The 26,747-nt window shown below is 40.4% G+C and overlaps 1 protein-coding gene across 1 annotated transcript; it reads left to right on the plus strand.

The window, feature by feature from the left end:
- Positions 1-20,651: 20,651 nt before the first annotated feature.
- Positions 20,652-22,217, plus strand: LOC122078132 (UPF0481 protein At3g47200-like). The gene has a single exon (XM_042643992.1). The coding sequence runs from the start codon at positions 20,652-20,654 to the stop codon at positions 22,215-22,217; it is 1,566 nt and encodes a 521-aa protein (XP_042499926.1).
- Positions 22,218-26,747: the final 4,530 nt, after the last annotated feature.

Consider the following 26,747-nt stretch of genomic DNA (forward strand, 5'->3'; position numbering starts at 1 on the left):
AAAAAAAAATCCTAAAGGGACCAACGTCCCTTTCACCATTCCCACTTCCCTCTTCTTTCCCAACAACCCACATTCTCTTCCTCGTCCCTTTCAAACGCAAACACCAAAAAATAAAAAAAAAAAACCCCAACCCACGTTTCTCCCCTTTTCCCCTCACATACCTTTTCTATACTCCAATCCCTAATGACCGAACTACCTCCTCCCTCTTCTACCATGGCCGAACCATCCCCACCTCCCACATCCCTATCTGGTGCTCATCATATGATATCTCTAAAGCTCACATCTAAGAACTATGTTTATTGGCGCACACAGGTCGTACCCTATCTCACTGGCCAACGCCTCTTCGACTATGTCACAGGTGACAATCGTTGCCCTCAAGACCCTATCAAAGCCAAGGCATGGCGTGAACAAGATGCTTTTATTATGAGCCTTCTCATCGCCTCTCTCTCTGAAGAGGCCTTTTCATTAGCAGTCGGACGGACCACTAGCAAAGAGATCTGGGATGCACTCCATGCTGCATTCAGTTCTCCGTCTACAACCAGGATTCTGTCTCTCAACGTCTCCCTTCAAAATCTGGTTCACAAACCAGATGAGACCATTACTCAGTTTCTCCATCGAGCCAAGCATCTCTCCGATGAGCTAGCAGCTGCAGGGAAGCCCCTCCCATCGGAAGACTTTAACATCCACATCTTCCGGGCCCTACGCCCTGACTATCAAGCCCTTGCCTCCATTATGATGGCACAAAAGGAGCCCATCTCCTACACCGACATGCATGGTCTCCTTATGAGTCACGAGAACCTTCTCCACTCACGCCTTCCCATTGTTGATCCTGCCATCGATGCATCAGCCCATGTCACTCACCAAGGTCGTGGCCCTCCTTCCACTGGTGGTCGTGGTACAAGCTCCTCCCGAGGCCGTGGTCGTGGCCGTGCTAGTGGATTTGGTCGCTCTAATGCATTCGCTCACAATCCATGCACAATCTGTGGACGCACTAATCATCAGACAGACACTTGCTACTACCGCCCACAGGGACCTACCAGAGCCGCCATTCTACCTACCCCTCCCCGTCCCTACAATCGGCCACCACCTCAACCCAACGCCTACCATACTACACCCTTCCCTACCCCTCAACCTCCTACCATCGCACCTCCACCCCATCACCCCACACCTCCACAATCCTTCACCACCTCTTGGATCCCTGATACTGGAGCCACCCACCATTCCACCCCTGACTTAACCCAATTCTCCACCTATGATCCATACACAGGTAATAACCAACTTGTGGTTGGTAATGGTAAGGGTCTTCCTATATCTCACATAGGCACTGCTTCCATCTCTTCTCCCTCTCGTTCCTTTTCTCTTTCTAATGTTTTACATGTTCCCACTCTCACTTGTTCTTTGTTATCTGTTCAGCAGTTTTGCCGTGACAATAATGTTTACTTTGAGTTTCACTCTTCTTTTTTCTCTGTGAAGGATCTGAAGACCAATCAAACCCTCTTCACTGGACACAGTAAGCATGGTCTCTATTCCGTTCCAGCGTCACCTTATGCCAATCTGGCCTCTGCCTCATCTTTCAGTCGCTGGCATCATCGTTTAGGGCACCCTCATGAACGTGTGCTTCGTCTTATGTTACCGGGTCATCAGCTCGTGAAGTCTCCTTCTTTATGTTCTGCTTGCCAAATGGGCAAAGCTAGTAGATTGTCACTACGTGAAACTAGTACTCGTAGTTCCTCTCCTTTGGATTTGGTTTTTAGTGATGTATGGGGCCCCCACCCCACAGTTTCTTCAAATGGGAATCGTTATTTTGTTATATTTGTTGATGACCATACTAAATATATTTGGTTTACTGCTTTAAAGTTGAAGTCTGATGTTTACTCTGCCTTTCGTACTTTTCAGGCCTTGGTGGAACGTCAGTTCTCTCGCTCCATCAAGGCCATTCAAACTGATTGGGGGGGAGAATTCCGTACTCTCCCATCTTATTTTGCCAAGTTGGGCATCCAACACAGGTTATCTTGCCCTCATACTCATGAGCAACAGGGAACAGTTGAACGTCGTAACAGGCACATTGTTGAAACTGGGATTACCCTACTATCCCATGCCGCTGTTCCCCAGGCTTACTGGGATTATGCCTTTGAAACCGCAGTCTTTCTCATCAATCGCATGCCCTCCTCTATCACAGGTAACAAATCCCCCCATCAGTTAGTTACAGGCAACTCTCCGAACTACTCTTTTCTAAAAATCTTTGGATGTCTTTGTTATCCATGGCTCCGTCCTTACAATCATCACAAGGTTGAACCCCGTTCTGCCTCATGTGTTTTCTTAGGATATAGCCCTTCCCATCATGGTTATCGTTGTATGGATCTCATCACCCGTCGTATCTATATATCTCGCCATGTCAGATTTGACGAATCTACCTTCCCATTTCACACTGCACCACCATCCTCATCAACCCAACCCCCTCCTACTACCCCTCCCCCGTGGGGCATTGCACCTAACATACCTACCCCTCAACCTCACCCTAGCCCTCTGCCTACCCTCCCAAATCCACCCATCCCTCTCCCTACCACCCCAGAACCGCCCCTACCCGAACCACCCTCTCCCATATCCCCTCCTTTCTCACCTCACCTAACCCTAACTGGCCCTAACCCTAACTCCTCTACCACCCCACCCCGTCGCACCAGAACCCTACACGATCTCTATGCTGACCCCCTGACCCTCTCTACCACCACCTCACCTGACCCGACTGAACCTACATGCTTCTCCCAGGCCCACAAGGTTCCTCATTGGCGTTCTGCTATGTCTGATGAATTTAATGCTTTATTACGAAATGGTACTTGGTCTCTTGTGCCTTACAGGGAAACTATGAATCTGGTTGGCTGCAAGTGGGTGTACCGCATCAAACGGAAGGCAGATGGCTCCCTTGAGCGCTATAAGGCCCGTTTAGTTGCTAAAGGATTTCATCAACAACCTGGTCTTGACTATCATGAGACCTTTAGCCCTGTCATCAAACCTACTACCATACGAACGGTCCTCTCCTTGGCCATATCTAACGGATGGGCTATTCGTCAGCTTGATGTTCAGAATGCATTCTTGCATGGTATTCTATCTGAGGAAGTCTACATGGCTCAACCCCAGGGTTTTGAAGATGCCCTGCGCCCTAATCATGTCTGTCGCCTCCACAAGTCCCTCTATGGGCTCAAACAGGCTCCTAGGGCTTGGTTTCACAGGTTAACTGAGTCCCTCACTCGCTCCGGTTTTCGGTCATCCCAAACCGACACATCACTATTTATCTACATGCAGGGCTCTGTTGTCACATATGTCCTTGTCTACGTCGATGACATCTTGGTTACAGGGAACCAACCAACTCATGTTCAGACTCTCCTTCATCAGCTTGCTTCAGAATTCTCTATCAAGGATCTTGGTCGTCTCAGCTTTTTCCTTGGTATTGAAGCCCTATATCGGTCTGATGGTGTCCTCCTCTCTCAACACCGGTACATCACTGATCTCCTCCAGAGGGCTGGCATGACTGACTGTAAGCCCGTCACTACTCCCATGGCCACCACCTTTGCAGCATCTTCCACAGGGGGTGTCCTTCTTTCAGACCCCACCAGATATCGCTCCATTGTCGGTGCTCTCCAATACATCACCCTCACCAGGCCTGATGTGGCTTATTCAGTTAACTGTGCCTGCCAGTTTATGCATGCCCCCACCGAAGACCATTGGACACTAGTCAAACGGATTCTACGCTATCTCCAAGGAACCAAGGATCATGGGTTGTTCATCTCCAAATCTAGTTCCCTCCAATTACAAGCATTCTCTGATGCTGACTGGGCTGGTGACAGTATGGATCGTAAATCCACAGGAGGCTATGCCATCTATATGGGTTCTAATTTGATCTCCTGAGCCTCTAAGAAGCAGAAGACAGTTGCACGCTCCTCCACCGAGTCTGAGTACAAAGCAGTGGCTGATGCCTGCGCTGAACTCACTTGGCTTCGTTCTCTCTTTGAGGAATTAGGGATCCCTGTTTCCATTGCACCCATTCTTTGGTGTGACAATATTGGGGCCACTTACCTTTCGGTCAATCCGGTCTTTCATGCTCGTACCAAGCATGTTGAAATTGACTTCCACTTTGTTCGTGATAAAGTCGCCTCCAAGGAACTTCAAGTGCAGTTCATTTCAACCCATGACCAGATAGCCGATATCCTTACCAAAGCTCTCAGCTCTACACGGTTCTCCTTTCTACGGGACAAGCTGCGGATTCAATCATTCAAATCCCCACCTTGAGGGGGTGTATCAGGGCAATTAGCGTCCCACTCGAACTCAACCTCTAGAGTCATCCTCATACTCAACAACCTCTCCTACATTGTAGGCATTTTCAGTGAGCACAAACTCTAGAGACTACCTCATGAGATAGCAGAGTTGGAATAGGATCACACATGTGATCATAGAGTTTGTCTATAACTCAATAATTGTAACTACCTCATGAGATAGCAGAGTTGGAATAGGATCCCACATGTGATCATAGAGTTTGTCTATAACTCAATAATTGTAATCTCTATATAAGAGCACCATTGTACACTCATTAATGTTAATGCCAATAGACTATTTCAACACAGGGGTGATGTATTCCAATCTAGCACACACTCACAAGACTCAACACCCTTGCAACCTTCACAACCTGCGAGCACCCTGTTCACTCTGCCCTCCCCAGCCTCAGCTTCCACCGCCTATTTCTGTTAACCCATCACCCTAGCAACATGCGTCTCATTCACCTTTTTGCCCAGTAATTCATTCTCCACCAATGTCGACCTACTTATTATTACCCCGCCTGCTATTCAATCATCATCGTTGTTGCCCTCTGAAACCAGAACCGGTCTTTCCTCAGCAATCCCCACCCCCATGACTTACAACCCAAACACTTCAACCTCCCGTACTTGTAACACCCAGTCACCAATCATATGAACCTATATGATTATATTAAAACCATGATATTTATGTGTTATTTTGATGATCATATGAAGCATGAAGCACAAATAGGAAAACTAGGAACCATATAACCAAATCAAGGGAAAGTTTATATCACTCCCTTATATTTCCGTTACATTTACTCAAACTTTCATATTTGATTCTCACTAAAAAAATAAACTTCTACCTCTCCCTCTCTCCTAGTACCTTAAAATACCCAAATTACCTCTCTTTTTCTCTTTTTTTTTTCTTTTTCTTTTTTATTTTATTCAACTTGTAAATCATAACTGTCTTTACCATTTATTTTTGTTTTATTTAAAATGGGACCCACTTCTTCTTCGATCTTCTTCTTTTATTTCTCCGCAAAACATCAGGACGGTTGGTTATCGAACAAAGAAACTCGCCAAGTGAGATCTGTCCCACTTGGAAGTATTAACTTAAGTTTGGTTTTCAGCTTATCCGCCTTTTGCTCAGGATCGATTGAGATTGAGGTACTATAATTTCTTATGCAAAAAATAAGTCTCAAAAGCATGGAAAGTACCCAATTCATTTAGAGAGAGAGAGAGAGAGAGAGAGATGAACTGGACATACCATATAGTTTTCAACCTATTTCCATTCCACAAGAAAAATGAGAAAAACACAAAATTGGTTTTTTAGAACGTTACCATACATAGCCTAAATTAGTGTATGGGTCCTCCAACCGTTGGATCACTTATTGGATGCCCAATTAATTGAAAAGGATCTTATTCCATAAGGGGTGAGGCCATTGCTGCCTGCTTCTGTGGTTGTGAGCTTCTCTCGTATAGAGCCTTCCCCAGTCATGACTTCAAACATTATCTCTCTTGCTTTGGTGGTTCTCAACTTACCTCATATATATGATGACTCAATAACAAGGATTTAGTTATCGGTATTAGTATTGATATCGATCTCGACTATACTAATACGATACCGATTTGAGATCTGTTGTATCATTTTGGATCAATCAATATTATTCCTATTTTTCATAAAAATTATGTTTTTTTCTTTTTACAATTTTACCCCTGATACCAATACAATAACCAATCTTGGATCGGCCCGGTATTGGGATCGAACTCAGTCGATATTGCTATGATGCGACCGACACAGCCAATCCATCTAGATGAATACTTGCAACTTCCAAGTGGGAAAGATGTCTCTTGGAATCATGGTTTCAAGTATCGGTTTGGGATTGGCCATATCGGATAAGTATCGGTTGGGACCGATCCCCAAATCCTAACCAATCTGGATTGGTTATCCGTATCATTTCAAGGCTAAAATATAACCTTCGGTTTTGGCATTCATCTTGAAAACACGACCTTCGGTTAGTTATGCTCGGTCTTGGCCTGAGCCACCAATCGAGGTTCTAACCTTCAATTAGGTTCACTCAGCCTTGGCCTGAGCTCCCTTATGAGGTTGACCTTCAATCAGGTCTGCTTGGCCTTTGGCTAAGACCCCTACCACGTAGTGACCTTTGGTCAAGTTCACTCGCCCTTGGCCTGAGTTCCCTACAGAGGTAATGACCTTCGGTCAGGTTCACTTGGCCTTGGCCTGAGCCCCCTTTTGAGGTTGTGACCTTCGGTTAAGTTCACTTGGCCTTAGCCTGAGCCCCCTTTTGAGGTTGTGACCTTCGGTCAGGTTCACTCGGCCTTGGCCTGAGCCCCCTTCCAAGGTTGAGACCTTTAGTCAGGTTCACTCGGCCTCTGCCTGAGCCCCCTACCGAGGTTGAGACCTTCGGCTAAGTCCACTCGGCCATAGCCCAAGCTCCCTTCCGAGGCAGTGACCTTCGGTCAGGTTCACTCGACCTTGGCTTGAGCCCCCTACCGAGGTTGAGACCTTCAGCTAGGTCTACTCGGCCTTTGCTTGAGCCCCCTACCAAGGTTGAGACCTTCGGCTAGGTCCACTAGGCCATAGCCCGAGCTCCCTTTCGAGGTAGTGACTTTCGGTCAGGTTCACTTGGCCTTGTCATGAGCCCCCTACCGAGGTTGAGACCTTCGGCTAGGTCCACTCGACCTTAGCCTAAGCTCTCTACCGAGGTAGTAACCTTCGGTCAGATTCACTTGGCCTTTACCTGAGCCCCCTACCGAGGTTGAGACCTTCGATCAGGTTCACTTGGCCTTAGCCTGAGTTCCCTACTGAGGTAGTGACCTTCGGTTAGGTTCACTCGGCCTTTGCCTGAGCCCCCTATCGAGGTTGAGACCTTCGATCAGGTTCACTCGACCTTGGCCTGAGCCCCCTACTGAGGTTGAGACCTTCGACTAGGTCCACTCGGCCTTAGCCTAAGCTCCCTTCTGAGGTAGTGACCTTCGGTCAGGTTCACTCGGCCTTTGCCTGAGCCCCCTACAGAGGTTGAGACCTTCGGCTAGGTCTACTCGGCATTTGCCTGAGCCCCCTCCCGAGATTGAGACCTTCGGCTAGGTCCACTTGGCCTTATCCTGAGCTCCCTTCCGAGTAGTGACCTTCGATCAGGTCTACTCGAATCCGGGTGCGATACTACACTCGTGTACTTTTGCTCGAGTGTAATTCGAGAATCTCACGTAGATGACGTGTACTGCATTAATGAGGCTATGGAGTCGTATCGACGCACTGTTGCCTAAAAATAGTGTCACTTTCCCTCATTTTGTCTTCTTCTACTCATTTCTCTGACCCTTCATCCTTCGTCCTTAACTGTCCTCTGATCTTCGGTTCGGCCAGAGTCATTGAGAAGTAAGTTATGTCTAGCTCTTTAGGTAGTGGTCCCTCGTCATCCGAGGGCACAGTTTCTAGGCGTTGGAGTCCCGGTCAGGTCCGAGGGATGTCTTTGGACTCGTCCTCCACATCCACATCTTCGGATGCCTCCTCGTTCTCTACCGCCAGTGACATGAGTGGTGGAGGTATTAGGGAGTGGTTTCTCTTCCCCCCCCCCCCTTTCACCCTTTTTTGTTCTGAAATTTCTTGGCCTGTGCAACAGTATTATGATTGTGAATATGCTAATGCATTAATAATTAGAAACTAATTTTAATTCCAGTAGCCCAACCACCAATGATTCGTTAAAATACCATAATGAACCAACCCATCACTTCCCACCTTATTGTTAGTGAAAGATGAAAAAAGCAAGAGAAGCCACAGACACCAATGAGAACACTGGTTAGATACTTATTGATGGTGTGACAGTGGCCATTGTTGGTTAAGACTAGACTAAGGAATTGAAACAAGAAGACAGTCCCAGTATCCAAATGGGTATTTGTTTTTTTCTCTGCTCTTAAACTACTATCCCCTCTGATATTCTTGAATCTAGCTAAGCATTTGAGCCAAATGAGTCTTTGTTTTTTTTCTCACCTTTGGAGATCCAGTGAAAGTGGTTTTGGGTAATGTTGGCCAATGCTAATCAACGGAAAGTAGCACAATTGTTGTACTACCGACACAAGATGTGAAAGTCTCACATTCCATCTCTTCTTATCTTCTTGTGTTATCTTCTTCTATTCATGGCAATAAATGAGGACCAATATATTGCCTGAATGAAGAAGAGGGCGAGTTGTCTGTTGGAGCATAGTTAGTAAGTTTGGAATGTCAATAATAGGGGAACAAATAATGTAAATTTGGTAGTCAAAGAACAATTCAGATTTTTGTTTTTTAATGAATTCAAGGCAATGGTCAGGATATGATTGCTCTATGAACCAAGTTGATTCCATAATGTACATGTTAGTTTATCAGTAATGACTTTCATTGTCTTCTTTCTTTGTTTTTTCAGGATTGCCAAAATTGAATAGGATTAACTCCTGCTGCAACAAGGGGGCTCCCTCTTACTCAAACTAAATGTCTACCTCAAGTAATTGCAGCTCAACATGAGGTTTTAAGTACAGAACCATAAAATGTATATGTAATCGGAAAGCTGTGAACAGGGTATCAGAGACCACTGACAATCCAAACAGACTTTTTATAGTTGTCCAGATTACAATGGATGCAAATACTTCGTATGGTGTGAACCTATGAATATTAAAACTACCAATCCGTTACCCAATCCCACTATAGATAGGCAAGAGTTGGAAGAGGATGTGAGGCGGTTGTGAGAGGAGGTGTGTGTGCTTAGAGATGTGTTACATGGGTTGCAGCAAGAGATGCAGAATGTGAAGATAAAGGTGGATGACACAATGAACTTTGCTGGATCAATGAAAATGTTTTGTAATTTGGTGTTTATTTTTTTCATAGGTGTTTTTGTAGCTGTATTTATCGACCAAAAAATGTAGAAGTTGGATATTATTAAGGAAGGAACTATGATCTATACTGAATTAGGTTGTGTAATGGAAATTTTGACAGCAATTTGGCATGATTTTGGCAAAAGTTTGGCATTATTTTCATCACTTAACCTATATAATCCATAAATATCACTCCACACATCCATAAATATTCCAAACATCCACAAATGTTCCACAAATCATTCCACCAAAAGGCCAAACACAGTTCATATACTCCATAATAACATCAAAACCCAAAAGAGTAGTCCAAGTACTGTCTTAAACATCAAATCCATCAACCAATAAAAAAGTTTTCATTAACAGTACAAACTATGAAATTAGATCATCTAATCCAATTAAAGTCTTCATTGCACTCTATCTCTCTGTTGCATTCAACTCCCACTAGCAATTGCATTCTTCCTCTGTTCCCTTGCTTTCCTTTTGGCTCCCCTAGCTTGCAAGTGTGCATTAACCTTAGCTTGCATGCTCAACTCAATGGTCATTGTAGAAGCTTGTGATCTGATCGTTCTTTGAGAATTGCTTGTATTAGGTTGACTTCCAGGCTACTAAGTTCTCTACATAAACAAGATTAACTATTAGTCAAATGCAACAAATGGATAAGATCACTAATCATTTCAGAATATTTAAAACTTGAAAATTGAACATTGAAAACCTGGGATGATTTTGCTTTCTGTTTCACTGGAGGTCTTGTCCATCTTCTCTTGTTGTGACCTTCCTTGTTGCATCTGCTACACTTGGCAACTCTTGATCTTTTTTATCCGCTGACCAAGTGGGACTTCATCAGTTTCCTTCTTCCTAAGAGTATGTGGTCTTCCTGGAAGTCTTTTGATTGGTGGAGGTGGTACAATACCAGTTATGTGTTCTTCACTTATCTCTTGAAGTCCAGGTAATGGATGGATAATACCCTCAGAAGCTGCCAAATATGTTTTTATGCTATAGTACTCATGGCAGTAACTCTCCAAGTTTTCTCTTTTACTAACAATGCATGCTACTGCATGCTTACAAGGTAATCCAGAACCTTCCCATTCTCTACAACAATAGGTTTGTTTTTTCAAATCGACCACATGCCTTCCTTTAGTATCTGTGACCTCAAACTCATATACACTAGCAGCTTGGACCATGCATCCTCTTGATTGTGTTTAGATCAAATCCAACAATTTATTTGTTCTTGGTGTGACAATCCCAGTGTATATGCAACCCTCCTGATATATCTTATGCATTATATCCATCAACAGCTTCCGTATCTCATCAACTATGAGTAGGGCAGGCTTGCTCCCCAAAGGTGCAATCCACTAATTGAAGCATTTGACCATGATGTTGGTGACATGATCGCTTTTGCACCAAAATTCAAATGCATATCGAGACCACATCTCAGCTTTTACATTGTTCAACCAATCATATGCATCCTTGTTAATTGATTGTATATCTGACATTGCCTTTTCAAACAAGAATGCAGTGAAAGCCATAGCTGCTGACCAAAAATACTTTCTAAGTAGCACACCTGGAAACTTGCTTCTAAAATTTTGGTACATATGTCTACTGCAGCATCTATGGTGACAGCCTGGAAATATTTCATCAATGGCTTGGTGCAGCCGCTACACATTAGCAAATTAAAAAGACTAAGTACACAAAAAAAAGTAGGTGTGTGTCCTATAGTTAATTCTATAGGGTAGAAGGTAACCCACCTTTTGTCTATCCGACATAAATGTAATGGGAAATTTCTCCTTCGCAGTGTGAGGACAACTATATAACTGTGACAAAAGAAAACCCAACTTTCCTTGCATTCAACATCCACAGTGTCATATGCCATAGGGAACAATCCTTTGTTTCCATCAATAGAGACTACAGCCAGTAGTACCCCTTCACACTCCCTTTCAGATGGCAACCATCAAGACCTATGAATGGTCTACAGCCTTTCACAAAACCATCAATGCATGCCTTAACACTAATGAACAATCTTTTGAAGACAAAAGGGTCTGACATTATGACTCTCTGATGGAATTGCCACTTGAATAGACTTTTAGGGTTTCTTTGTAGCACCATTTCTCCATAATTAGGTAGCTTTGCAAATGACTTATAATGGGTACCTTCATTAAAGTTAGCTGCATGCTTCTTGGCCTTGTACACTGTCATATAAGGGACCTCAGCCTGGAATTTTTCTTGAAATATGAACAGATTGCATCTGGATCCATATATGGGTTTGCCTTTAATCCTGAAGCAATGTGTCAGGCAATCCAAGTAGAAGTAATATCCTTGTTTCTCTTTTTCCTCGCACAAGAATGTTCATTGCATATAAACTTGATCTGGTATGTTACTCCTTCATCTGCTGCAAGTGAAGCATGGATCCTCCATGTACACCCCTGTTTTGCACACAAAACAATCACTCTTGACTTCTCATTATTGGTTCTCAGTAGTTCAAAACCTTCTTGAATAGCATAGACTTCAAGAACAGCCCTGAAATGAGTCACATCATCAAACAACATCCCTTTCCCTAGTCTTACCACTTGCCCATGTGAAGATGATGGTAAAGAGTAATCATCATCACAATAGTCAGATAATGCTTTAATGTTATCTTGGTATGCAACTCCTGTACCATCCATTCCATCATCTTGATCATCAACTTGATTTTTAACCCCATCATTGTACTCCTCTTCATCATTCATATCACTCTCATCTTCGGACACAGAATTTCAATCAGTATCACTTGAACTTTAAACATCGAATAAGACTTCATCCATACTCTTACTGACTGTCTTACTAGCATCATCCACAACATCCCCAACATCAAGTTCAACAACAATACTATGTATGACCTTGCCAGTACTCTTACCAACTGCCTTACTGCCATCAGTCACCTCATTCCCATCAGCAATAATATTAGTTGCATCAATACTAACTGAATCATTCATGTTGCTCCTACTGTTATGTCCACCACTGGTTGAAGCCTTATAGGTACCACCACCCCTTCTTATTTGGTGCTTTATCCTATGCCCACCAAATGTCTGAACTTGCTGCACAATACCTTCAAAACCACTTTGACTTTGTAGTACATCAATTCCACTTCCATCCTGATCCGGCATCACATCATCACCAAAGCCACATTGACTTTGATGGACACGCCTACTAGCAGTCTCCCGTTTGACTAGTCCACTAGGGAAACCATTTACAGTGTATACATTGCTTGGATTGGAATCCCAGTGAAGATCGTATACATACAAATTTATGCATTCAGCATTCTAATGCAATACAAACATGTCCACTACACTTGCATCCTCATTCACTTCCATCTACTGGTTGGAAGGAAGTATGCACTTGACTTTAAATGTGACAGTATGTCCTACTGGTACATGTCTGATAACTGTGTTATACATATCGATCACCTTGTCCCAACAACAATACTCATCCGGATCAACTGGGGTAGTCGTAATGATAATATATGATAACTCAAATTTCCATTGAATAATGAATGATTTCTGACCGGAAAAAAAAAAAAAAACACAAGACGTTACATAAACACAAATACATCAAGGATTTGAATGGAAATTAGTCCATACTAAGTCCATACAACTATTTCAAGGATTTGAAACAAAGTCCATCCAACTATTCCAAGGATTTTAAACAAAGTACATACAACCATTCCAATGATTTAAAACAATGAACCAAGTACATACAACCATTTCAAAGCATTAAGAAACTAAGACATATATCTTATAAGCACAGACAAATCCAATCAGGAACAATCATAATATACTATAATATATACACCATAAGAATGTCAGCATTTTGGAATTGCCAAAGTTGTCCTGCCAGATGCCTCTTAACAGTCTAAAGTACCAACAGGTTTCAAGTAATTGTTACATACAAATTAGCATGTAGGCCTATTAGAAGCATATCTAATCAGCAACCCTGAATTCCTTGGAAAGAAAATGCATAAATAAATTTTACTTTTAGGCCCACAACTTTCTCAGATTCATAGACAGAGACAGTCAGCAATCTATGAAACCCAATCACTCCCAACACGCTTAGGATTCTGATCTAAAAACAAAATGACATAACACTCCTACCCAAGACAAGATGCTGCATGAATAATTATAGAATACAAGATTCCCGGATACCGTAGTAAAGCACTACTCAAGTGAAACATTATCAATGCAATTAGGCTAGAGACAAGAAGCCTCTGATGAAATTCATAATGATAGCACATGTGGATAGTGGATACAAGAGCAGACAAAGAAAACAAAGTTAAAATTGAGTTCTTACAATATTTAAATAACAAAATTCAAACAGCATTCTTAGGGTACTAAATCCGAATGAAACTTTCAAGTTGTCAAGAGAAGAATTTGCGACTCATTTTTCTTATCTCACAATTTATAGTTGAAATATGATAGTTGAACAAGCTATTGTGTTGTGATGTTTGCCACAATATAGCTAAACGCACCAAAAGACCAACAAAAAACTGCAACTTCAACAGAAAAAATCTCTGATGAAATGCAACTTCTTCAAGTGAGAACCTCCCACCAATTCCCAAAACCCAGAAAACCCTTAAAGAAAAAAAGAAAAAAAAAAAGGCAACTACTGCTAAATCAAAAGCCCAGAAAATGTCAACAAATCCTGAGCCAAATTTCAAGCCCCCGAAAGATATCATTAAATCTACCATTTTCACCAGCTGTTTGAGGAAAGAATATTTGTTGAAAGCATAATATTCGGACAGAGAAAATAAGCATGATCTATATGTCAATGTAACAAAATTGAAGAATAAATCTACATAAAACGCTTGAAGAATCACCGTCGAACGCCAAAACTAAGTCCCGACTGTGTTTGATTAAATTTTTCCCGAAACCCTAACTTTCCCAAATCTGAGATATTATACTAACCTTAGACTCCGATTAACAGCTCCAATCTTCAACAAGATTTATGCCTTCGATCGCGAACGATAAGAACCACCGTTGAACGCCAAAACTTTGGAGATGTTCACCTTCGATTTCAGTTTCAGAAGATTAGGTATGGAGGAAAGAAGAAGCCGAATGAAGAAACCATCGTTCTTCTCAAGGAAGAAGACGGTAATGAGTTGGGGGTATTATGGGGTTTTTGAAAATATTGTAAAACATTTAACGTTTCCTCACTCAGGCCAAGGTACGGTTGATAGAATCTAGAACATACAAGGGAGGTTAGTGTCATTTCAAACTTTTCAAGGGAGGGTCCTGTAATACTTGAAACATACAGGGGAGGGGAGTGTAATTTCCTGGAAAAAAAAAAAAAAGACCTTGATAGTTATTCTATGTAAGAGGAACTACTCTATGAGTAAGCAAAATCCCTAAGAGGAACTACTCTAGCCGTGGAAAAATCCCCACCCTTTTAGCTCTCCTTGTCACAGTTTTTCCTCTCTTCTCCCTTAGTCTCCCTCTTCTATGGCTATTGTCTCTATGCACACCCCCTTGTATTACTTAACCTTATCATTTATTCTGGAAGGATTTTGACGGACAATCGTTCAAGAAGTCAGCTTATTTCCCACATGGAACTTTAAAAAGGAAAGGATGATGTATCTTCCATATAAGTCATATGAGGAATTGTTTAATTGCAGCCCATTTAATCTCCCTTCCACATACAATGTATCCTATTTAAATAAATAATTTCAACGTAGGCTTCCTTTCTTTAGAAGGCAACATTTCAATCATACAATAAGTTTCCTTTAAAAGAATCCGATCTTCGTCTCTTACGACTGTAGTTTCTTCATCTAGATTGACAAAATCATAGTTGATTTGTTCTTGGAGAAAGTGCACATTTTGATTAGGTTTGCTAGAATAATGGGTGTAATTTTTTGGATTTCCAATGGAGTTTACATGTATAAGTAGTTTAGTACAAAAAGTCAAGAATGGAGGAAAACTTTTCTCACAGGTTCGAAATTTGGAAACAACCTCTTTTGTGAAGAGGAGAGTGGGGATAAGGCTGCTTACATTTGTCCCTCACAAATCTTGTAGTAGTCGAAGCCATGGGTGTGAGTTTAGCCTTGATGGCCTGAACCCGCCCTTAACCTAAACAGGGCATGGGCCATGATTTTTGACCCTGGGTGTAGATCAGGGTTGAAAAATACTGACACTGGGTCAAGGTTGGGTTGGCCCTAGGTTGAGGCCTAGACCCAGCTTGGCCCGTCCCAATCGAGCCCAGTCAAAGTCAATTAGGTCTGGTTAGGGTTAGCATGAGCCCGATAGGGTTGGATTGGGCCTAGGCTGAATTTTGGGGACGTAGAGTTGGGTTGGGGTTTTAAGAAACCTACTCAACCGGCCTTGTTTCATACCTAGTGGGGTCGTTGTGCACTGTGTTGCCCTTTCTCTCCTTGTCTTATGGTGTCATACAAATCTAAGAAATGAGAAGGAAATAATTGGACCAGCAGTCTTGTTACCTTTTCCATAATCAGTATAAATATTTTACAACAAGTGAGGCATAGCAAGATAAGGACCATTGCCACCACATGACATTATAAATGGATCCCTAGGAATAGAAGGAAAAGATAATTTGATTGGAAGATATAATTTTTTTTTGAAAAAAATAATTAAATAAAAAGGGTAATGTTCTGTAAAAGGCAATGTAGCTTTTGCACCAACATAGGGATCAATATGGGAACGCATGTGGAAGCATTAACATTAGTGAAATTTTCATCTTTTCATATGCAGTAGGGTGATCATTTTGCCCTCACTTGGTGTAGGAACTATTACTGAATGTTCTCCACTCCTCACAATCAGACTTGAGAGAGAGACAAGACCAATTTTCTAATCCAGAGATGGCTGGAATTTGAAAACAGACTTCATAAAACCAGAACCTTCACCAGTAACGGTCAACGGTTTTAGTAACTATTATTAATTAATTTTTATAAAATGAATTTAAGGGTTGTTGAGGGTTGTTGCCTTGTTGGTTATTGAATTGTAAGGGTTAATGAATATTGAATTGTGAATTGTATTAGTGTTTCGAGGGAGACGCCAACCATATGATTTAGAGCAAATAAGACAAAGAATAGTTATAAATATGTTGTCAATCAACTTTTTAGGCATTGCATTTTCTTTCTATTGACATCCCATAAGCTGTCAAATAATTTTAAAAAAAATTAATATAATATATTATTTTTTTATTGAAGATAAACCTTTTCATTTTTTATTCAAAACAAAATTCCTATCATGTCATATGTCTAGCCGAAAATTGGATAAGATAGTGATAGATTTTGATGATAAAATATTAATAAATCATTTTAAAATTATTTTTATTTATAATTTAAAAAACTTTTGAGAATAAGGGAAAAAAAAAAGCAATGAAAAGCAAAAATGTCAAGTTCCAAATACACTTATAGAAATGCCATTTAGACACTCGTTAATTATAAAGTACAAAGCATCAACTCATATGCTTAGGTGACATAAGGGGCGATGATTGTATGCCGTGGTTGCGGCGAGTATCAAACGGCCGAGACAATATCGGCATTCACTCCGATGTCATTTCAGCCATCGGATGCTTGCCACACCGCTGCATTCGTGGCAGAAGATTTTTTTCGTGACATATATCCATTTTGTTTTCATAAATGCTTCTCTATGCACTCATAATGGTAACCATTGGGATAGGTGACATCACCTACAAGTGTCAACTTAAGGTGATAACTTAAAAAACTTATAAGAATAAAAAAAGGGGCAATCAAAACATAGTATCATGTTCTAAATACATCTATAGACCATAGAAGTGTCATTTAGGTAGTACTATTAATTATTATGCGTGAAATTACTTTTGGAGTATGGGTTGCCTATCCTTATGCTTAAGTGATGACATATGTCCCCTCCCTCCTTCCCTCTCTTCTTTCTTTTCTTGGATGGGTAGGCCCCCCAAGGAGAGTAGAACTCTTGACAATATCCATTTTGTTTCCATATCTATACACTCTTAATGGGAGAAGGTGGTAGATCTAATGTATAGCGCACTGATTGCAGAATCTACTTGTAGAGCAAACAACACATTTTTTTAAATTGTCCTTTATTTTAGTTTCAAAAGTTTTTGTATTAACAATATAAAAGAATTTTCAAAAATAATTTTGAAAGTAGATTATCATTATGTCATTATCAAAATTTATTATTGCCATACATATTTTTTGAATAAACATGGAAAATAAAAGCATTTAATATTTATTTTCGTTAAAAATGTTATGTTATATAAAAGGATTTTTTTGATAAAAATATTATATAAAAAGATTTAAAAAAAAAAAAGTAAAATTAAAACTAATATAACGCCTTCAATGATGTAAAAAAAAAAAATCTCTTTCAAAATAATCAAACTAACTTAGAGAACAATTTGTAATACCATTTTACCAAAGCAATGCCCAACTTAAGTACTCAAGACTATTGTCGCACGTGAAATTCAACATTTGAAGAAATGTCATATTGTCACGCATGACAAAATGACCCATTTATATTTGCCATATGGCAATTCATTTTATGTTAAAATTTTAATTATCGTTATTATTGGATTAAAAACAAATTCTCCAACCGTAAACCGAGAGAGAGAGAGAGAGAGAGAGAGAGAGAGAGAGAGAGTAAGTATTGATGCACGAGACCCATCAATTGGTCTGGATCCACTTATGATTTATCCGAAGCACGTGAAGATGGAGTCACTCCGACAACCATATTTATATTAAAGTGGCCCCACTAACTTAGGTGTTCTGATAGTATTTACCCTTCCATGCAAACAAAAATGCAGCTTTCCACTAATTAATGACTCATCATATATATGCATGCTTTGTCATCCTACACTCTGACTATGTATGGAAGTCAGGAAAAGAAATGAAAGAAAAAATTAAAAAAAGAAAAAAGTGAATTTGAGGAGAGAGAAAAACGCCCATGTATATGTATTCCCATTCTTAAACAGGTGATTCATTATCTTCTTCGGAGTTGATGTCATTGTAAGTTCAAGTATTACAACCCCATAAGTAGCCTTGTTTAGTTGGTAGAGTGTGAAAAGTAAAACTCCACCTTTCCAATAGGTATTCGGGTCGAATCGATATTAAAAAATAAGGGCCTTTATTGATACTTTACAGCATGCACAGAAGGACATGCCTCTAATAAGCTGATTACAAAACGTCGGGCAATATAAATTATGAAAAAAATAGGCTCACTGCTTGGTCCGGTCTGGTCTAAATATATGGTTTTTATATAAGGAAGGCTCAGAGATTGTGCAACAGAGACACGACCTCTATGATCTCTAATAAGATAGCCAATACTACTTACCACCCTCCTTTCTCCATGCCGCATCTGAGTTGAGCTGATGCATGATTGTTGCTATTACCATATACCTCAGATTCAAAAATTCCTCATGGACTTTCTGAGTTGCAACGATTACCTCAGTTGGAATCCATCGTCTCAGATAGAAAAGTAATTCCAATTGGAGGAGGTTGCAGCAGGGATGCTGTACTCAAATCTAGCACGTACCCACCCACCCGACTCAACACCCTTGCAACCTTCACGACCTACGAGAACCTCATTTTTGAGTTTTGATTTTTAAAACTTTGAAGACTCATTAGACTCGGAATATAACTCGTCGGATTGCCTGAGGTTAGCGAAAACGAGTCATAATGGTAGCTCAGAACTCCACATATGAGATTGATTTGAATCCTCTCCAACCCGCTGAACCCTCCAACCCCATCTCACATCGTCATTGGACAATTTGAATTATTAGGCACCTCAACTATTGGTTATTACTGCCATGTCACATTCATTCTTCAAGAAGAAAAAAATAGTCTTGACTTGAACCATTCTTCTTCAAGTCAAATTCCCCGTTCCTTATCTTCTAAAATTTGAGTTCAGTTGAGCTGAGATTTGGAGGGGATATCCCTCTCTTGCTATATCTCATACCTACCGGTCTTGATCTTTAAACAAGCTTACTGAATTGGAGATCTGCAGAGTCTACAAAACCTGCAACTTGACAATAACCGACGGATCAGATCTTCAAGGTATGGTTTCTCCTACTGCCCCCTTATTTCATTTTGTTGCTGGATGGGGCTTAGAAGCCAACGTTATTTTGTTCCATTCAACTCAGTTTAGGTAACTTAGGATGATTCTCTTTGAACATAACAAGAATGCAATATATCAAATAAAAGAGCCCAATTGTTTCAACAGTTGAGTATTCATGCAGGCAAAAATGGTTAGGTCACTTCCACCTTTTTTTTTTGGTTGAAAGTTCACTTCACCTTCAAATCAGTAATTACAAAGGGTTGATTTGGGTAATAAGATTGGTTCTCGATTTCATTGGATTTTGGACTTTCTGATCTCCACCAACACAGCTATTATTCATTCCACTGTTAATTTCATTGCTAGTCCCTTCTATAAAATCTATGAGAAAGGGAATCAAGACAAGGGGGGAGGGGGTTTATATATATATATATATATATATATATTTCTTATCAAGCAAGGAGGTTTTAAAACTTGGAATTGGTCATTCCACTCTAAATATTTTGTTTGAAAATTTAAAAGTAATGTGCTCACCCTTTTTCATAGAAGGGGGAAGTGTTTTCTGTGAGAGAACGTGGCCTGTGCGTATGTATAGGTCAATATAAACACACAAGAAAACATTTACAGGGTATCATTTTACATTTCTATGAGGCGGAGCGATCATTTCCACCCATGTGTCTAAACGCAGGGACCTCGCTCCCTAGAAACCATTTCCCCAGGAATTGGGTGAAGCACCAACCAATTCCTATTGATTTGCCTTTCTAAAAAGGGTAAAAATCTCTCTTCACTGGAATTTGGAATCCGATCGTGTGCACTTTATGAGGATGTTTTTTTCTTTTTTAAATAATTGAGTATAATGAATTTTCCAGCTAGCAATTGTTCATGGATTTAATATCTTTCTAGGTGAATGGATCAGGTTCACGTACGAGAATGTTCTCGTACATCCTTGGTCCGTGGATTTAGAATCTATTAAATAAAGAGAGAGAAAATTGATATTAAATCCACGGATCTAGGTCATTCTCGTACGTGCACCTGCTCCGCTTTCTTTCTTGTAGTTTAAGAAGTTTCTTCCTACTACTTTTTCGAAAATGGTTCAAGTCCCTTAATTAAAGATCCTTTCTTAATTTCCATTTTATCAAAGATTTGGAAGAAGAGTTACACAACAAAAAGTTTCCTGCTTCAAACAAATTTTCTTTATTTAAATATAGTACTTTTTTTTTTTGGGTTGAAAAATCTTTATTATTTAGTGTGTGTTTCACAGTATACTACATTAATTGTGGAACAACCTGGATGGATGGATCCATGTTATAGCTAGGGGACCCCAAGAGCTAGATGATCATGGGTAAAACTTCAGCTAGCTCAAAATGAAAAGAATGAATCAAGGAAATGGCCAAAAATAAGAAAGATTAAATTTTAATCGAAGAAGAATGATGGGTTGCTAATGACACTTATATAGGTTGAAAAGATGGACGATGGAGAGGCTATGCACATCTTTGATATGGAAGGGATTGTTGGTAAAGACTTAGTTATTGAAGACCCAATGACTTCTTCTAGCCATGCCAAAAAGGAACCTAAAAAAAGAGGGAAAGAAAAGGAACAGAAAAGTTCTGAAGCTCACGAGGTGGAATTATTAATAAGGCGAAAACGAGAAGAGGTGCTTTCCTCGCCATCGGATTACACCATATACCGAGTACCTAAGACATTGTTCCAAGAAAAGTCAGAAGCCTACGTACCTCACAGGGTTTCCATTGGCCCTATCTACCATGGTTGGCAACACTTACAACCCATGGAAGCACATAAGATGCAGTACTTGGAAAAGTTTCTGAACCGCAAATCTGGAGCAGCCACAAACTTGTGTGATTACATTAAAGCCGTGAGAGAATTGGAAGGAAGAGCTTACCAATGTTATCCAGATTTGAAAATTGATAGAAACAGCTTTGTCACGATGATGGTGGTGGATGGTTGTTTCATACTTGAGCTACTACTACAACAAATGGAAGACCGCCAAACTCTATCGGAGCAGAAGTGGAGTGTTGTATTTTTACAGGACCTGATTATGCTTGAAAATCAGCTTCCAATCTTTGTTCTTGAGGCATTATATAAGGTCTTCATTAATGGGGATGATGTTGATGATGATAATACATGGACCCTCTATGGTCTTATGTGTAACTACTTTGTACCTGAACTTTTGATCATACTAGGCAAAGAAGACAAAATCAATTGCACCTCTCGTGACATTCAAAAATTAGAACCACCAGAAGCAGTAGCGGAAAAACCAAAGAATTTGCTTGATTTTGTACGACAATTTCTCATCCAACCACTTCCAATCTTTTGTATACAGCAGCCGCCGCCGCCGGCGGATGATCAGAAGTGTTTTTCAGATTTGGTACCAGCTGCATGCGCCCACGTCCGGTTGTGCGGGTTGTGCCTAGGGAGTCAGGATCCTATAGATGAGGAAGATTATCCTTTACTGATACCCGATAAGAAGATAGAACATATCCGGTGTGCGACGGAGCTGGAGAAGGCCGGTGTCAATTTCGAGAAGACGAAGCTGAGAAGCTTGCGGGACATAAAATTCAAAAACGGAGTTTTGACAATCCCATGTATAACAATTCACTATGGAACAGACGTTATCCTCCGAAACCTTATCGCCTACGAACAATATATTGAAGAGTTTAGTTATATTACAGAGTATGTAGCTTTCATGGATGGCCTTATCGATTCTCCTCAGGATGTGGAATTGCTGCAGAAGAATGGAATCATTGTGACCTTGTTCGGTGACCCAAGTGATGTGGCTCGACTATTTAACAATCTTCTCAAAGATGTTACGGTACCTTTTTATTTTACCGTTAATGTCCGCCATAAAGTGAAAGAGTATTACAATATGAGATGTCACAAATGGAAGGCAAGCCTGATGCGCAACTATTTCAATTCTCCATGGTCCTTCATATCAGTTGTTGCTGCTATTATTCTCATCGCCTTCACCATTATACAGACCATTTATGCTGTTTTAGCTTATCATCATCATTAGATCATAGAGATTTGTTTACATTTATATATGTTGTTGAATTCTCTTGTATGACGTTAATTAATTTCCTACTCTTTATCATGGATTTGTCGTGAATAAATAAATTTGTCAGTTGATTTCATTACTAGTTCTACTTTCTAAATGCCAGGAGGGAGAATGCTCGTCGTTCAAGCTGACTAGCCTCCTCACCTTTGGAAAATGGACCAGCTACTTGTAAGATCACCTGGTCGAATGTATGAGTCAACATTCAACACTTGTCCTCTTTGTTCCTAAATATACCTTTCTTTATCTTTATAATAGCAAAAAGTGGGATAGGTGTTGGAGACTAACTCATACAACCAGATGAACGCATGAGCAACGATCCTATCTCCCCACCTTTGGGGATACCAACAGCCAAGGGATTTAAACGCCTTTTATTTTCTTCTCCTTTAAACTAGCTACCTCATCGATAGTGGAAATCTCTAAGAACTGTAAATTAAAAACCCCACTAGGCGAAACAGATTCTACCAAATCCTTCCACGCCTCAACAATCGCATGACCTCCCATAAGATTAGTACCTCTACCACGACCACTTCAATTGTCATTTCTCCCACGTATACTGCAAAAATCAATTATCGCTTTTCCATGTCTTGGCTGGTTTTCCTCCCTCTAGACAGGCATAAATTTCAGCAAGGGTCTCTTGTCTTCCCGGAGTAGCATGGAGAGATTGATCTCCCCCACATCATCTCTTACTTCCTGGTTCTCCTCTCCTAACATCAATTCATAACTAGAGTTTGATGAAGATTCCCTTCTTCACTAACCATATCCGCCCAATTTAATCTTGCCGCAGATGACCCATGCTCCTCTGACGACCTACCTTGTTCATCAAAAACCTCAAAGCCGTGCCCGCTGCCCTCTTCACAATCCTGAAACTGAATATTGTCATGCACCAAAATCCCTCCCCCATGAGAACCCAATCAGTCCCCTTGAATAGAAAGAGGTTCATAATTCACCTGGGAATGGTAAGGGACAACCATTTGATCCCCACCAATCTATTCCTCTCTTTGATTCATGCCCCCCCCAACCAAAGAAGGAAGGAGCGGATCCTTGCTGACCACGTGATTACTATAAAGAGAGGATGATGGATTCAAAATAAAGCTTATCCAATCCCATAAATTTCTCCCTTGATTGTGACCCCTTGCATTCAATCACGCCCCCATAGAAGGAAGGATAGGGCCTAAGGGTGTCAATATATAATGGAAACCATTTACCGAAATAGTGCGTTTTGGTTTCACCTTATCAAAATGTAAATCGGATTAGATTCCTTTCCAAATCTGTAGAAATAAAATCTCCTAAATTAGAAAAAGAGGATGACGAATTCTTATCCGATCCTCCCATAGATAACAAACGAAATTTAGCTGCTGCCCGGATTGCAACCAAGTAGCTGCAACCCTTGTGGTAGCTAAAGAAATCGAATCTAAAAAGGTATTTTGGAAAATACAATAACCTAGGAGGGTATTTATGAACCTTAGGGGGAAGTGAATTATTCCATTTCTTTGGCTACCAGAACGGGGTTGCAGTTACTTGGCTGTGCAGCCAAATTTTTTCCATAGATAACTCCATTGATTGTGATCCTTCACCTTGATTCACGCCCCCCATAGAAGGAAATCTTGGACTCCTGTTAGGTAGAGAGGGAGACGGATTCAAATTTGAATCGGATCCTCCCTTTTGATTTCGCCCTTGAGGGTTCTTGACTTTCCAAAATTTGTGCTGATCTTGGAGATTTTCTCGTCGGGTCGACCTGGCTCTATGACTCACCAAGTTGACTCCATCTTCTTCAACGAGGGTCGCACCAAGAACCTCTACAGCTTTATCATTCTTGTTTTGGTGAGCTTCCTTTAACCTTTTTTGGCGATATCCTGCTAATTGATGTCCCAATTTTTTGTAAAATCCACACCTAGACATACCATCCTCATATTCAATACTCTACGAGAAGCAGAATTCTTTCGTTGAGCCAAGTTCTCTACTCTCCACCCGAATCATCTCAATACGAGTTGAAGACTCTATATCATCCACTTCAACCAAGACATAAGCAAAATGGCCTAACAGACCTTGTCAAGTCTTGCGATCCATAGCCACAGGCCTTCCCACCGCCTTCGCCATAGATAATAGCACATTTTCATACCAGTATTCAAGGGGAAGATTGGGAACCTCACCCACACCAACTTAGTTACAAGTAACTTCGCGTGGACATTAAAGTTTGGTTGCCGTTGAAACTGGATCCATTGACCACCAATCTTTATCGGACTACGTCTCCAGACCTCCGCCATATCCCCTTCCATAAAAACTCAAAAACTATAAAACCTTTACCCAGAGGGTGCATGATCACTCCCTGTTGCAAATTCCAACTCTCTCTGGCCTCCTTCTGAGATCATCCTACGATGAAGATCTAAAAACTGCATGCCCAATTGGGGAGAAACAAAATTTTGGACATTCCGATTCCTAGTCCTGTTGAGGAATGATAATATTAGTGATGACTATGTCCAGTAAAGTCCCACCACCAATACATAGGGTTGTCAATTGGACGGTTTGATTTGGTTTCAGTCGGGTTGAATAGGTTTCGGTCTAGGAATGAGGGAGACCAAAACCAATCTGTTAAGGAATTTTGGTTTTTGGTCGGTTTTGATTTCGGTCCGATTTGATTTTGATTTATTTTGGTTTTTCAATATTGGATTAATACCGGTTTAAATCGGTTTATTATTTGGCTTGAACCGTAATGAATCTTACATTCATAACGTATAGTGACAAGATTTGACAAAAAAAAAAAAAACACTTTCAATTATGATTAAATCATGGTTTATCATTGTAAGGGAAAGATAACTAATATTGAAATCACAAAATTAACCCTATCATCCAATCATTCATTTAACTATCCAACTAGTTTTCTATAGTTTACAAAGAAATCAATGGAAGCATTATTATATTTTACAAATCAATTTCTCTATTCATAACCTAATATTCAATGATTTGTAACAATTCCCCTTACAATAAAAAATTTTCTCAATAATATTGTAGAAAATGGATGGTCAATTCACCATTTTATAATCTCATAATCATTTATTTTCTTATCGGTTTCATTCGATTTGGTTTCGATTTGACTATTGGTCGGTTTGGTTTGGATCAGTTTTCAACTGATCCCAACATACCTCATTCCAAAATCAATCCAATAAAGATTAGTTTGATTCGATTCAGATTTTATCGATCGATTTCGATCAATTTTATCGGTTCAGGCTAGGTTTTGACACCCCCCTAACCAACAGCCTTTGCAAAAGACTTCCTCACAAACACAACCAATAGCCTCATCTCTCTCTCTCTCTCTCTCTCTCTCTCTCTCTCTCTCTCTACATGTTGAACTGATAAAATGATGAGATAAACTGACATGAATCAAGGGGTCATGAGCACTGTTAGTTAAAATGGGAACAGCAAAAAAACAGAGACGTACGGTACGTGTTTTAAACAGATAAAAACGATGAACGGTACGGTCAAAAAAACAAGAAACGTCAAACGGACGGAAACGAACGGTACGAGTATTAAACGTGTAGTTTTCAAAAAAACGAAACCAAAAAAAGGGCAATATATCATCATGTAATTTGAGAGATTATTGCCTATATACCTGCATCTAATGTTCTAAACTACATCAACATCAAACATTCATGCATATATCATCCAAAATATAGCATCCAATGTAAATTCCAAATTAAACTTAATACACCATATTAAAAAAGACATGTCCAAAATATAAAAAAAAAAAAAAAACCACGGTTAAGGGTTTTCGACGAAGACACACTACCGCAGATGCTGCTCGACGAACAAGTTCCACCAATGTTCTGATGTAACGAAGAAGAGAGTCAAGCCATGGTTAAGGGTTTTCGATTTACTTTTGTTTTTTACCCAAAATCACATCTAAAAGATGCTGATTCAGAGAACGAGAGGAAGAAGAAGAGTAGAGAGACAGAGAGAGAGTACCTGATCGATCTCTTTGAACCTCAGCAGCTACTCAACGAAGACCCACTGCTGCAAATGCTGCTCGACGAACAAGTTCCTCCAACGTTCTGAGATCTCCTCAACATCAAGCCCGATTCCACCATAATATCTAACTAACAAGGGTTGAGAGTCTTCTGAGTTATGACCGAAAAAAGGAAGAACAGCAAAATATATAAAAGAGATGCTACTATACCTGCTTGCTACTGTCGATGCCCGAGCCCGACTTCCGACGACCTGGGATTAACCTTTCTCGACTTCCAACGCTTCCGACAACCTGCTCTTCTTCTTTTCTCTGAGTTTTCTTCGATTGACAAACGGAGAAGAAGGGTTCAGAGTCTGACCAACAGAGAAGAAGGGAGAGATGACGGGAGTCACGGACTCACCGGACTACGGCTATGGGATGTGATTTCAGAAATCAGAATTAGGGATTTGGGGAAGAAAATGAATGGAAGGGATTTGGGGAAGAAATCAGAAATCGTAAATCGTTTTCTTCGGTTTTGGGTTTTTTTT

Source organism: Macadamia integrifolia, chromosome 5 (assembly GCF_013358625.1).
Source record: "Macadamia integrifolia cultivar HAES 741 chromosome 5, SCU_Mint_v3, whole genome shotgun sequence".
NCBI lineage: Eukaryota > Viridiplantae > Streptophyta > Magnoliopsida > Proteales > Proteaceae > Macadamia > Macadamia integrifolia.